General features: G+C 38.7%; 1 protein-coding gene across 4 annotated transcripts in view; it reads left to right on the plus strand.

Annotated features, from left to right (window-relative positions):
• THADA (THADA armadillo repeat containing) overlaps window positions 1–13,846 on the plus strand; it is a 314,473-nt gene that overhangs the window by 17,895 nt on the left and 282,732 nt on the right. For all 4 annotated transcript variants that reach the window (XM_067703121.1, XM_067703123.1, XM_067703125.1 and 1 more), the window contains 6 exons: window positions 2,494–2,588; window positions 4,246–4,466; window positions 5,735–6,432; window positions 8,054–8,205; window positions 9,128–9,283; window positions 9,983–10,105. In XM_067703121.1, the coding sequence (XP_067559222.1) occupies window positions 2,494–2,588; window positions 4,246–4,466; window positions 5,735–6,432; window positions 8,054–8,205; window positions 9,128–9,283; window positions 9,983–10,105 (1,445 nt within the window). The remainder of the gene's footprint in view (window positions 1–2,493; window positions 2,589–4,245; window positions 4,467–5,734; window positions 6,433–8,053; window positions 8,206–9,127; window positions 9,284–9,982; window positions 10,106–13,846) is intronic.

Genomic DNA, 13,846 nt, shown 5'->3' on the forward strand with positions numbered 1-13,846 from the left:
TCTGCTGGTCGTGGTTGCTCTTTGTTCCCCTGGATGTAAGGTTTACTTTGTAAACAGACAAATGTGAGGCAATCTACTGGCTTATCAAGGAGAGGAAGTGTCTTTTTATAAAAGTGTTTCAACTAAGGAGTTAAAATGAAATGCTAGAATTAGAATATCACCATTTTGTTACCCCCAGTGACTTGAGGTAGGCATTAGGCATCAACAGCTGCTAACATTACAGAAACAGACAACCAGACAACACGTGCCTCTTACTTTTGAGTCTTGCTTTTACCACTTGTAGTTCCCAGAGGAACTGAACTTGAGACTGACCCCGTCTCTAGGTCACCTGCCATTTTGCAGGAATTACAGAGGACAGAAGAAAGTGTTGAACCACACTAGGAGTAAACATCCAGATCATGGGAAACTCTGCAGGTTAAAAGGACAGAGTTCTTCAACAGAAATTATAATAAAAAGGACGGAAGGGGCACCTGTAGATTAAAGGACATATCAAAAAAATTTTAAATGGGCGAGACTATAGTGTCTAGGGATGCACATTTGATTAATGAAACTATTTAAAAATAATAAGGCAGTCATTACTGTGAAAGTCAGGATAATGCTTAGTCAGGGTGAGAGAGAGGAGCTTGTGATCGGGGTGAGGCATGTGGATGAGCCCTCTGGGCTGGGTGGCCAGGCCTTGGATGGTGGGTACAAGGGTGTTAACCTTCTAATAATTCATTAAGCTTTACATTTGCTTTGGATGTTTTCTGTATCTGTGTGTTATATTACAATAAGATTAGCAAAAATGTTATACTAAACATATAAGTATCTACATAAAAAGCTGTATTACCTTTTCATCCTTTACCTCCTATTCTATATGGTAATATATGTATGAATATTAACTTAATTAAAAAAACATTAATAGGATCTGTTCAGAGCTCTTGCTTGTAAAAAAACAGTAACTGACTCTGATTTTGCTAGGCTGTTGGGAAAAAAATAGTATCTCATTGTTTATATGTTCTTAACCCTGGTAACGAGTGAGAGTCCTAACTATATTGTCTCGTTACTATTTCTTTTCTTTCCTCTCCTTTCCTTCCTTCCTTCCTTCCTTCCTGCCTTCTTTCCTTTCTCTCTCTCTCTGTCTCCCCCTCTCTTCATTCCTTCCTTCCTGCCTTCCTTCCTTTGCCTAGGATCTCAGATAAGTATTAAAAGGAAAATAAAGTTCCTTTTATTAAGGCATAATTTACAGACATGTTTGCAGAAGATATTTACATTTTAAAAGAGGAATTTATAAATCTAAAAAAAAAAGACTTCAGTGAAATACAGAGAAGACATGAATTTAATGTGAGGCAACCTCATTTCTGAAAAGTTGATGGCCCCTAATCAATGCTGTTCTTCCCTAGGATTTTAAAGCTTCATGTATCAGTAAAGTGCTTAGCTGTAAGTAACAGAAAGCTGAACTTCAGGGATTTAATTAAATGTGCCTCCCCACATAAGGATAAATTCAGAGGCAGGTGATCCAGAACTACTGTAGGCAGTCTGGGACCCAAACATTTCTGCTTTTCTGCTGTGCCGTCTTCAGCATGTTGGCTTTCATCCATATGTTTGTTGTTTCGTGGTTACTATATGACTGCTTTGTCTCCAGACCCCCTGGCTGTGTTCAGGGCAGGAAGGAAGACCAGTTGCATCTTTACCTTTAATCTGGAAGAACAAAAATAGCCAAAAGATTTCTGCTTACATCCCATCGGCCTGAATCCTCATATGGTACCTTTAGTTACAAGGAAGATTGAGGAAACAGATATCGTGTCTTTGGCTGGGCACGTGGATCTCCCAGAGTCATAGTTCGTTAACAGGGATAAAGGGCAGAACAGATTTTTGGAAGATAGCTTATAGTAGGTATTCATAATTCTTACCCCAAAGTGAATAATTCACTGTATTATTTTGTTTACTTTCTCACAAACCAGAGGCTAATAGAAAACAAAAAGAAGATAGTAAGCCAGGATTGTTTGGTTACATTGGGTACAGTGCCAGTGAGAGCCAAGTTTGTAATTAGTACTGATGTGGACTCTTTACACAAGCCCTGAAATCACTTTAAGAAAAAGTAATGTATCATGGGGATTGGGATGCAGAGGCATCAGTGGAAGGGAGGGAATAGGAGGTATTGCTGCTAGATGTGCTGGGAGGGAGTAGATGGAGAGGAAGAGAGAGTGGATGTTAGAGGAGAAAGGAAGGAATCACATTGATTATTTGTGTGCTGGGCATAAAAGCCTTTATGTTCATTTATTTCAACCTTACAACAACTGTGTCAGGTAGGAGTTATATTTTTCCCATTTTACAGAAGAGAAAGCTGAATCCCTGGGAAGTTAAATAACTTAATCAAGGCCTATCCACCTAGGAAGTGGTCAGGCTAGAAATTGCACCCAGGACTGTCTGACACCACGGCATCTGCTCTTTCTACTGTACCACAGTATCCATCATCATTTAATACATGCTTTCTACTTTTTTGCCAAATAGATGACCTCTTACAGACGATTCAGAGTACATCTGGATTAGCTGTTATTCTTTTTATTAAGGCTATGTTTCATCCACCTGAAAAGATTCCTGATTTGGTAAGTCCATCTCCTTTTTAGAATTGTACTTTATTGATAGTTAGACACGTTTTTCTTTCTTTTTTTTTTTTTTTTTTTTTCACGGTACGCAGGCCTCTCACTATTGTGGCCTCTCCCATTGCGGAGCACAGGCTCCAGACGCGCAGGCTCAGCAGCCATGGCTCACAGGCCCAGCCGCTCCGCGGCACATGGGATCTTCCCGGACCGGGGCACGAACCCGCGTCCCCTGCATCGGCAGGCAGACTCTCAACCACTGCGCCACCAGGGAAGCCCAGACACATTTTTCTTTTTAAGAGTTTTTAGATGTGGACCATTTTTTAAAGTCTTTATTGAATTTGCCACAATACTGCTTCTGTTCTATGTTTTTTTGGTCTTTTGGCCTCGAGACATGCAGATCCCAGCTCCCAACCAGGGATCAAACCCACACTCCCTGCATTGGAAGGCAACGTCTCAACCACTGGACTACCAGGGAAGTCCCAACACATGTTTTAAAAAATATTTTTAGGGACGTCCTGGTGGTGCAGTGGTTAAGAATCCGCCTGCCAATGCAGGGGGCACGGGTTCGATCCCTGGTTCGGGAAGATCCCACATGCTGTGGAGCAACTAAGCCGTGCGCCAGAGCCTGCAAGCCACAATTACTGAGCCCTCATGCCACAACTACTGAAGCCCATGCGCCTAGAGCCCATTCTGTGCAACTAGAAGCCACTGTAATGAGAAGACTGCGTACCACAGCGAACAGTAGCCCCTGCTCGTCGCAACTAGAGAAAGCCTGCACGCAGCAATGAAGACCCAACGCAACCAAAAATAATTAATTAGAAAAAGTTTTTTTAAAGAAGTGAATTTAAAAAAGTTTTTTGCATAGTCAGAATATTTCTGGTAACTTTTTTCCCTTATAATAAGTGACTTCCAAAAATTTGGATAAAGCAGAAAGAAGACAATAATAGTCACCTGTAAATCTGTCTCACAAAGATAATCATTATCAACATTTTGGGGTGTATATCCTTGTTTTTTTCTAGTGTTGTTTGTTCAGTTCCATCTCTCAGTATTGTAAAAGATATTTGTGTTATTAAAATTAGAGATTAATGTATAGATATATACAGTAATAACTTTTTGATAAATGTTATCTTTATTAAGAATAACCCAAATATTGTACTAGAATCAATTGTTCAGGGAATTTGATTGTATGGAAGGTGTAAGTTGATAATACAGTTCTTGTATTTAGTACTAGCAGTTTTTTTGTTCCTTACTGTTTTATCTAGGAACTTATTTTAGTTCTTTACTAAGAGCAAAATGGCTTTATACAAAATAGATGTATACTGTTTTATGAGCTCACACAAAGTAATTATCATTGGATAAAGTTAAAAATTTTAATTTCTCAAATCACCTCTAAAAAAGCATTAGTTAATAATCTCATCCACCTGCAGGTGGCAATGTGTTGTGCTCTCCCAGTACATTCAAACCAGCAAAATGGTTCATGTATTTAGATTCAATTTTTTTCCTCTTGATATAATAATTTTAACACTTGTGGGTTTTTCACCTTTAGATTCAGTGTTTTTCCTAGGACATTTCAGGGAAAAGAGAATTTTGGATTTATGTTTTGGGATATCTGGAAAGTTTTAGAAGCTTTATGTGTATCAGCTCTGTCATATTTTTCCAGATTAGTAGTTTGCTTCTCCGTTCAGTGGACCACACCAGCATCCCCGAGTGGCTTTCGAACTGCTGCAGGAGCCTTTGTGGTGCTGATGTCTCCCAGTCAGCTCTCTTATTCCTGTGTCAGGGGACACTCACCATGTTGGATTGGCAGGATGGGAGGATGGGCCCCAGTGGGGAGGCACTGCTCTTGGATACTGTGCATGTTCTGTTCACCTTGAGTTCACAGTGAGTTTTGTCTCATATTTTGCTTTGCTTGTCAGACATTTAAAAGATGGCAGCTGAGCTGGCTTACTTAGTAATTCAATGAAAAGTGGTCAGGATAGGGCTTCCCCGGTGGTGCAGTGGTTGGGAGTCTGCCTGCCGATGCAGGGGACACGGGTTCGTGCCCCGGTCCGGGAGGATCCCACGTGCCATGGAGCGGCTGGGCTCGTGAGCCATGGCTGCTGAGCCTGTGCGTGCGGAGCCTGTGCTCTGCAACAAGAGAGGCCACAACAGTGAGATGCCCGCGTACCACAAAAAAAAAAAAAAAAAAAAAGTGGTTAGGATAACCTTAAATTAAAAGGGAGATATGTGTAGGGACTGAAGTGGGTATGAAAGTAGAACAGGAGAAGATGGGATGATGGGAGAGAGAGAGAGAAATTATTGGTGCAGGTTAACCTGTAGCGAACACTTGTAAAATTAATTTTAACCTTCAGTCTTGCATTAGATAATGCAAGCATTTAAAAAAAATTATAAGCACTTCTATACATATAATGCTTTAGAGTTTACGAATAACTTCAGCATAGGTAGTTCAGTGTGATCCTCACATGTCTGATAGATAGGATAGGAAATCTAATCTGTTGAATGGGTAAAGTGAAGCTTAAAAAAGTAAATGCTTACCTAATAGCATATTGCTTTTAAGCACCTAAGCCAGAAATGTAATGAGGTCTTCTGACTTCACTGGATTGTATTTTGTGTTTTTTTGATATAAGTTGTGCATATTTTAAAGTAATTAAAAAATTATTCTTCATTGTTTATTTTATAACGGTTTATTGAGATATAATTTACATACCATATAATTCACCTATTTAAAGCATGTAGTTCAATTTTTTTTAGTATGTATATTTACAGCGTTGTGCAGCTATCACCACAGTCAACTTTAGAATATTTTCATTACCCCAGAAAGAAGCCCCATTCCCACTAATATTCCCTAGCCCCTCAGTATATTTTAAAACACCTGTGAAAGATGCATCTCAGTCAAAATAATGAACATTTCCATCACCTGCAAAAGTTTCCCTGTGTCCTTTTATGGATTAGTTTTTACGAAATGGAAAGATTCATATGCAAATTTGAGATCTGTTTTGGCTTTGTAATTTTTTGTTGTAAATTTAATAATGATTCAATTTTCTGATCATTCTTTATATTTTGTATTGATATTTTTAAAGTCTGAGTGATTATAAAATGAAATTCCTTTTACTAGTCAGTATAAAATAATATGACTTATTTTTCTTCAGGATCAAGGAGTCAACTCTGGAAATGTTTCTGTCTAGAATTTTGGCATCTTGGACTAATTCAGCTATACAAGTCCTTGAATCAAGTTCCCCAAGCCTAAAGGACCGTCTGAATGGGAATTCAGATGTGGTTAGGAGACTTTTGGAATATGTCTATACCCACTGGGAACATCCATTGGATGCTTTGAGACACCAAACCAAAACCATATTCAGAAATATTCTCCAAATGCACCAGCTTGCCCTGCAAGAGTCAGGTTCAGATTTGGCTGCTGATGGTTTCATTTTTCAACTGACTGAGAGTCTTCTGCGATTGGAATGGCATAGTAAAGGAAAGTACACATGCCTTGGTTGTTTAGTAGATTACATAGGAATTGAACATATTTTGGCATTAGCTAAAACTATTCCATCGCAAATCTTAGAGGTGATGGGGGACCAGTCCTTGGTGCCTTATGCAAGTGACCTCTTGGAAACCATGTTTAAAAGTCATAAGAGTTGTTTGAAATCCCAGGCTGTTGACAGCACTTGGATTGACAAGTGGCATGAGACTTGGGTTTCTCCTCTCCTGTTTATACTGTGTGAAGGAAATCTGGATCAAAAATCTTACGTGATTGATTATTACTTGCCAAAATTATTGAATTGCAACCCTGAAAGCTTAAGCTACATGGTAAAGATTCTTCAGACTTCTGCTGATGCTAAAACTGGTAAGAAAATGATTTTTTTTTGTTTTAGTAATTTCTAGTTAGGATGCTTAACTTTAGGTACCTAGGCAAATTTAAATATTATCATTTCTGTTAATAGTAAAGGAGGATATTAAATATAGAAATTTTGGGTTGAAACGAATGTTCCTCTACCTAGCTGAATAGAGTTTTTTGGCTGAAGTCATTTCTACAGGCTAAGTTATGATTATGAGGTTTCCTTTATTACTAGGTTTTAATTCATTTTACCAAGTTTTTATTATTTGGTTGTCAGACTGGAGTAAACGTTTGTGTGTTTTATATAATTTGCTTATTCAAGTGATTGAAATAGTAATTAAAAGTTGTTTTAGGCAAGGTTAAAGACAGGTAAATTGGCAGTAGCAAGTATTTGTCTCTGGGAAAGAGATAAAAAATTTAGAAGCATGACCCCAGGAAACAGCTCTCTCTGGTCATTTAGAATAAGCATAAACATCCCACTGAAACTCAGTAACCTTGAAAGAATCACTGCATTGAAGCATAATTTAGTAATTAAGATATAAAACGATGATCCTGACTCCTCATGTAAATCTTAAAATTATCATATTCTGTTTAACAAAGCAGGAATATGGTACCCTCCACCACATTTTAAGAGTATTTCTAACTAAAATTTAAGTTAAAATCTTTCAATCCTTCAAAGAATAACCATGAGATAGCTGGAAAATTTGATTCCTGTGCACAAAAATGAGCCTTACTTATAATTTTTAACAATAATCATCCTTGCATTTTTGAGAAGCCGTCTAAAGCTGAGGATCCATGAATCTGTTCTGAAGCTAGGCAGTCTTTATTTTAAATCAAGATGTCCTGTGAGCCAGAGCTCCCTGTCCCCTTAGTAACGGCTGATGTCCTGGACTCTGAAAGCATCAGGTTCTTTGTGATCCCCCTTTTATCTCCTTTGCTAAGAAGAAACAGTAACTCCAAAATATACAGATAGGTTCAGTGTTTGTTTTTAGAGAAATAATGGTCTTTAGCCACTGAAGTGTTTTTCCTATTTTCGGCTGAAAGTCATTTTAGTTATTTTTATTGTTTTAAATATTGCTTCATGGGCTTCCCTGGTGGCGCAGTGGTTGAGAGTCTGCCTGCCGATGCAGGGGACACGGGTTCATACCCCGGTCCAGGAAGATCCCACGTGCCGCGGAGCGACTGGGTCCGTGAGCCATGGCCGCTGAGCCTGCGCGTCCGGAGCCTGTGCTCCGCAACGGGAGAGGCCACAACAGTGAGAGGCCCGCGTACCACAAAAAAAAAAAAAAAAAAAAGATAAATATTTCTTCACTTGATTTTTTTCCTGATTGACGTGATGGTCTATTTTCTGTCAAGGGAAAGGTAAAAATATTAGCCAAAAATTATGATTTTTTTAAGTTAACAATAAGTGGATTATGCTTACTGAAATTATTGATTTAAGAACTATTAAATCCTTTTCAATAATGATTTTATAATAGAAACACTAATTCATGTTAGAATTTAGCTTAAAATATGATTTTTGTTTCTTGAAATGTTAACTGGAAACATGTGAATTTTGTAGTTTTTAAATAGCACAGTGGTGGTCTTTGTTACTGTGTTTTGAACCAAGAGTAATCTTTTCCATCCTTAGGGTCTTATGACAGCAGAGGGGCTCTGGGAGCTTTGATGGCTTGTCTACGAACAGCTAGAGCTCATGGACATCTTCAGTCTGCAACTGATGCCTGGAGGGACCTTGTGTCCAGTGCAAGAATAAAGCAAGGCTTAATTCATCAGCACTGCCAAGTAAGTAAACAGAATAACTGGGAATTCATACATGCGGTAGATCCCTGATTCATTTAACAGTGCGATATAGAAGCCCCTACATTATGCCCAGCACTGTTTTAAGGGCTCCATAAGAAGGATGAATAGAAAGGGAAGAGTATAGACATTGCACTCAGGCTGCTTAAAGTTTAGTTGAGAGAATAAGGAAACCTGCCTAAGACAACTGGAAACTCTTAAAAGACAATGCAGGTACAAGTGTACCTTTATGCATAAAGACTGGGGAAGTTAGAAGAGATTGATCTGAGTATAGATGGTGGTTGAGTAGGAAAGTGATAAATGTGATCTGAGGAGGGGAAGCACTGGCGCCTACTCAAAATGGAAGGACACAGTAAACAAGGGCTGAAGGGTGACTAAAGACATCGTTTGGCAGGAGTGGAGTATTTTGTCCATTTTATAGAAGCCTCCAGTGCTTGGTTGAAGACTTCAGATTTTATCCAGTTGGTAACTGGGAAGCAGAGCCACTCTGCCTTCAGCCAGGAAGTGGCATAAATGGAAACAGATATGAGTTTCCAGAGTGGGAGCAAAAAGAAACCAGTGAGATGTTCAAGACAGTAATTGGAGAGTGAGATGATGTGGTCCTGGGGCAGAGTGGTCACTGAGAAAAAAGAATGAAGTTGAGCATTACTGTGGAATAAGAATCTCTAAGATTTTTGACTTTAATAAAATACCCAATTTACACATTTAATAAAATAATTTTATAGGAAATAACCACAGGAACTTTGGGATTATGGAACCTTTCTGAAGTACACATGGGTAAACTGAGATTTACCTTCCCTCCCCCCCCCACCTTTGGTAGCCTGTGTAAATAATTAAACCCGTCAAGTGGTTTAGGCTTTGCTTATTTCATTGAAAAATTAACATTTCATTGCTTGGTGTATTTTAGGTACGGATCGATACGTTAGGCTTGCTTTGTGAAAGTAATCGAAGCACAGAAATTGTTTCCACAGAAGAAATGGAGTGCATTCAGTTCTTTATCACATACAATCTTAACAGTCAGTCTCCAGGAGTGCGGCAACAGATTTGTTCTCTTCTTAAAAAGGTAAAATTTCTCCTCAGAAAGTGTAGGAAAGTGGTGAACTTTCCTCTGGAATTATTTTTAAAAAGAGCCCAGATCCGAGGAGAGTGTGGGAATAAGGGTCATGGGATTGGAGTACCACAGCTCTTCATGGCCCTTCTGTGAACGCTTTGTTCTGTGATTCCATAAAGTTCATATTTGGGGTTAAAATCCAGAGTGAAAAGTCCTTTCACTTTGGTGTAATAAGTCAGCCTTGAACTCTTTTTTTGAAAGGAAAAAAAAAATCTAGCACTGGAGTTTTCAGGGTATAAGGTATTTTAAGAAAACTTTAGTAAGAGGAGGAAGGATGTCTTTGTATTTTTATTGTTCCTGTAAGTGCCTCAAGAAATAGTCATTATTGAATAATTCAGCTTGAATTAATCACCTGATACACTTCTAGGGTGAAGAGTGAGTAGAGAGTAGAAGTGAGTATATCATCTTTAGGTTCATGCTGACCTAAAGGAAATAGAACTGTGGCTTTATGACTGTGGATTCTGATTTGCAGTAATATTTGGTTTTTGGTTTTTAAAATGTAAAGGTTAATTTTCTGTTGAGTTTAAAAACCAGTATTCCCCTTGCCTGACGTTTTAGTCTAAAGAATTTAGAAAGTTCTTCCTTTGCCTTTTAAGCTGATGTTTAAGGTTAATGTGGCTTATGTATGCTTCATTTTTCTTCTTCTCAAAGTTGTTTTGTAGGATACAGGAAAGTTCTCAGGTACTTTATAAACTGGAACAAAGTAAATCCAAACATGAACCAGAGAATGAGTTAACCAGACAGCACCCTTCTGTATCTTTACAGCAATATAAGGTAGGTGATAAATTTCTAGATATACAGATTTTTAAGAAACCTAAAACAATTTTGAATAAACATTAAAGAGAAGTAAATACTCTTGGTGAATAGTATTTCTGTGCTTTTTTCCTTCAAGCTGGGTTGTACATATTCCTTCTAGTGCTTTGGAACTTCTCTTAAGGTAGCCTGAGTTGCGGAACCAGTGCTGGACTTGAAATCTGTTATAGAATAACATTCTGGGAAAACTGGACAGCTACATGTAAAAGAATGAAATTAGAACACTCCCTAACACCATACACAAAAATAAACTCAAAATGGATTAAAGACCTAAATGTAAGGCCAGACACTGTAAAACTCCTAGGGGAAAACATAGGCAGAACACTCTGACATAAATCACAGCAAGATCCTTTTTGACCTACCTCCTAGAGAAATGGAAATAAAACCAAAAATAAACAAATGGGACCTAATGAAACTCAAAAGCTTTTGCACAGCAAAGGAAACCATAAACAAGACGAAAAGACAACCCTCAGAATGGGAGAAAATATTTGCAAATGAAGCAACTGACAAAGGATTAATCTCCAAAATTTACAAGCAGCTCATACAGCTCAATATCAAAAGAACAAACAACCCAATCCAAAAACGGGCAGACAACCTAAATAGACATTTCTCCAAAGAAGATGTACAGACTGCCAACAAACACATGAAAGGATGCTCACCATCACTAATCATTAGAGAAGTGCAAATCAAAACTACAATGAGGTATCACCTCACACCAGTCAGAATGGCCATCATCAGAAAATCTACAAACAATAAATGCTGGAGAAGATGTGGAGAAAAGAGAACCCTTTTGCACTGTTGGTGGGAATGTAAATTGATACAGCCACTATGGAGAACAGTATGGAGATTCCTTTAACAAACTAAAAATAGAACTACCATATGACCCAGCAATCCCACTACTGGGCATATACCCTGAGAAAACCCTAATTCGAAAAGAGTCATGTACCACAATGTTCATTGCAGCTCTATTTACAATAGCCAGGACATGGAAGCAACCTAAGTGTCCATCAACATATGAATGGGTGAAGAAGATGTGGCACATATATACAATGGAATATTACTCCGCCATAAAAAGAAACGAAATTGAGTTATTTGTAATGAGGTATCGGATGGACCTAGAGACTGTCATACAGAATGAAGTAAGTCAGAAAGAGACAAAACAAATACCATATGCTAACACACACATATATATGGAATCTACAAAAATTAAAAATTGTTCTAAAGAACCTAGGGACTGGACAGGAATAAAGACTCGGACGTAGAGAATGGGCTAGAGGACACGGGGAAGGGGAAGGGTAAGCTGGGACAAAGTGAGAGAGTGGCATGGACATATATACACTATCAATTGTAAAATAGATAGCTAGTGGGAAGCATAGCATAGGGAGATCAGCTCGGTGCTTTGTGACCACCTAGAGGGGTGGGATAGGGAGGGTGGGAGGGAGACACAAGAGCAAGGAGATATGGGGACATATGTATATGTATAGCTGATTCACTTTGTTATACAGCAGAAACTAACACTATTGTAAAGCAATTATATTCCAATAAAGATGTTAAAAAAATAGAATAACATTCATGAGCTAACCTCGATGTTTTACAGCTTATGTGAGCCAGATGAATTTAGTACTTTAAAAAAAGGTAATTGGCAGCCCTGATTCCTCCACCCCTCCCCGTGGTAGATGACTGCTGCATCTGAGTGTGTTTCCCCTTTCATCTAACATGATTTAACAGTAGCTTGATGTTTGTGACTCCTGGCCCATGGTCCAGTTACAGAGCTTCCTCTCTATCCTGTTTTTTGGAGTGAACTTGAAGAATAGGACTGGATTTCAGGCCACCAGGTTAATGTCATGGATGGATCCCCAGTTATAGCAGCTCCAGTCTGGGCCAGGGCTCAGCTTGACCACCTTCAATTTCTGTCCCATCGGAACAGAATGAGCTTTCACTGGTTTCTTACTCCAAATCTTTCAGAAGCAGATGCTTATTTTCTCCTAAGACCCAGATAGAGGACAGAGCTCATCTATTTTATTTCATTTAGGGAAACAAGTATAATAAGTGATATATTGGAACCATACTATACTTACTACCTACTAAAGGTTAAAAATCATCTAAAGAAGAACATTCCTATACAAAGCTGAAATCAGCTTCATCTTCGTAAAGTCTCAACAACAAAAGATGAGAAAGTCACAACCTAAACTTGAAGGACGTGATCAGTAACAATTCTGCCACTGACTACTTGGCTTACTTTCATGAGTCTACTTAGCTATAAGTGGGATGAGTAACCTCTGTTAAATGGTTAGTTTTGAGGATTAAACAAGAAATGTTCTTTGCAAACTCTAGATCACTCTAAAAAGCCTTCCTGGGCATCATTAAAAGTAACTAGAGTACAGAGCATTTACTGTGTGTGTGTAACAGTTATGTTTTAGCCCTTTTTAGATCATTGCTAGATGATCTCAGAAACACCTTGCTTCTTTTTGCAGGGGATAAAATGACATTTGTGAAATCTCAATTAGGTACTTAGAAACACAAAACTGATTTTGTGGTGTGACATTCTGAATTTTCATGTATGCGTGGTTTCTTCGTTTTGCTTATGAATATATATTTTTTGAAAACTAGTCCTTTAGAGTCTTGATCTGAGTCAGTCTCATAGTTCTGATATTTTCTCCCACCTGTAGGCTCTTGTGGCTTTTGGAGGTTGCAACTTCGGAACTGTTGTATCATCGTCATTAGAATAGTGGGTGTCGTGTGCGGTGTGTGGTGGACTCAGTGCCAGTCAACAGACTAAGTGCTGGGAGAAGAGAAGGCTATGAGTGGGAAAAGGTGTCTTCTAGTCTAGTGAAGGAGGTTATTTCATACTCTAGTATAATAGAGTACTTAAAAATGTTAGCTAGAGTACTTTCAAGTATAAAATGCTTTAGATCTGTGTTCTCCTTTAATCTTTAATAATGAAACTGTGAGATGGGCATTATTATCCTCACTTAACAAGTCAGATAAGTGAAGCTTGGAAAAGTTGAATGAGCAAACTATCCAAGGGTCCTCAGCCAGGAAGTGGTAGAGCCTGACTACAATCTATATCTGCTCTGGACAACCAAATCGGAATAGTTTCTTCCCTAGTACCAGCTTGAGGGAAGGCTTGGAGGTAAGACAGTACAGGGAAAATTTGGAGAATGGTGAATTCACTAGTATGAATGACATATAAGATACCTGAGGGACAGAGGATTTTTTTTTTTGGCCACGCCCCACAGTATGTGGGATCTTAGTCCCCCAACCAGGGATCAAACCCATGCCCCTTGCATTGGAAGCACAGAGTCCTTTTTTTTTTTTAACTCTTTGTTTTTTAAAAAAATATTTATTTATTTATTTGGCTGTGTCGGGTCTTAGTTGCAGCATGCAGGATCTTTCGTTGCAGTGCGCAGGCTCTTGTGGCGTGCAGGCTTCTCTCTCATTGTGGTATGTGGGCTCTAGAGTACACGATCTCTCTAGTTGTGGCACGTGGGCTCTAGAGCACTCGGGCTCAGTTGTTGCAGCATGCGAGTTCCACGGCATGTGGGATCTTAGTTCCCCAGTGAGGGATCGAACTCGTGTCCCCTGCATTGGAAGACAAATTCTTAACCACTGTACCACCAGGGAAGTCCCCGGACAGAGGAATTGAATAATGGGAAATGAGTTAGAAAATCAATTTGGGGATGGGTAGCAGAGAGTTTTGAA

Source organism: Pseudorca crassidens, chromosome 14 (genome assembly GCF_039906515.1).
Source record: "Pseudorca crassidens isolate mPseCra1 chromosome 14, mPseCra1.hap1, whole genome shotgun sequence".
NCBI classification, from domain to species: Eukaryota; Metazoa; Chordata; class Mammalia; order Artiodactyla; family Delphinidae; genus Pseudorca; species Pseudorca crassidens.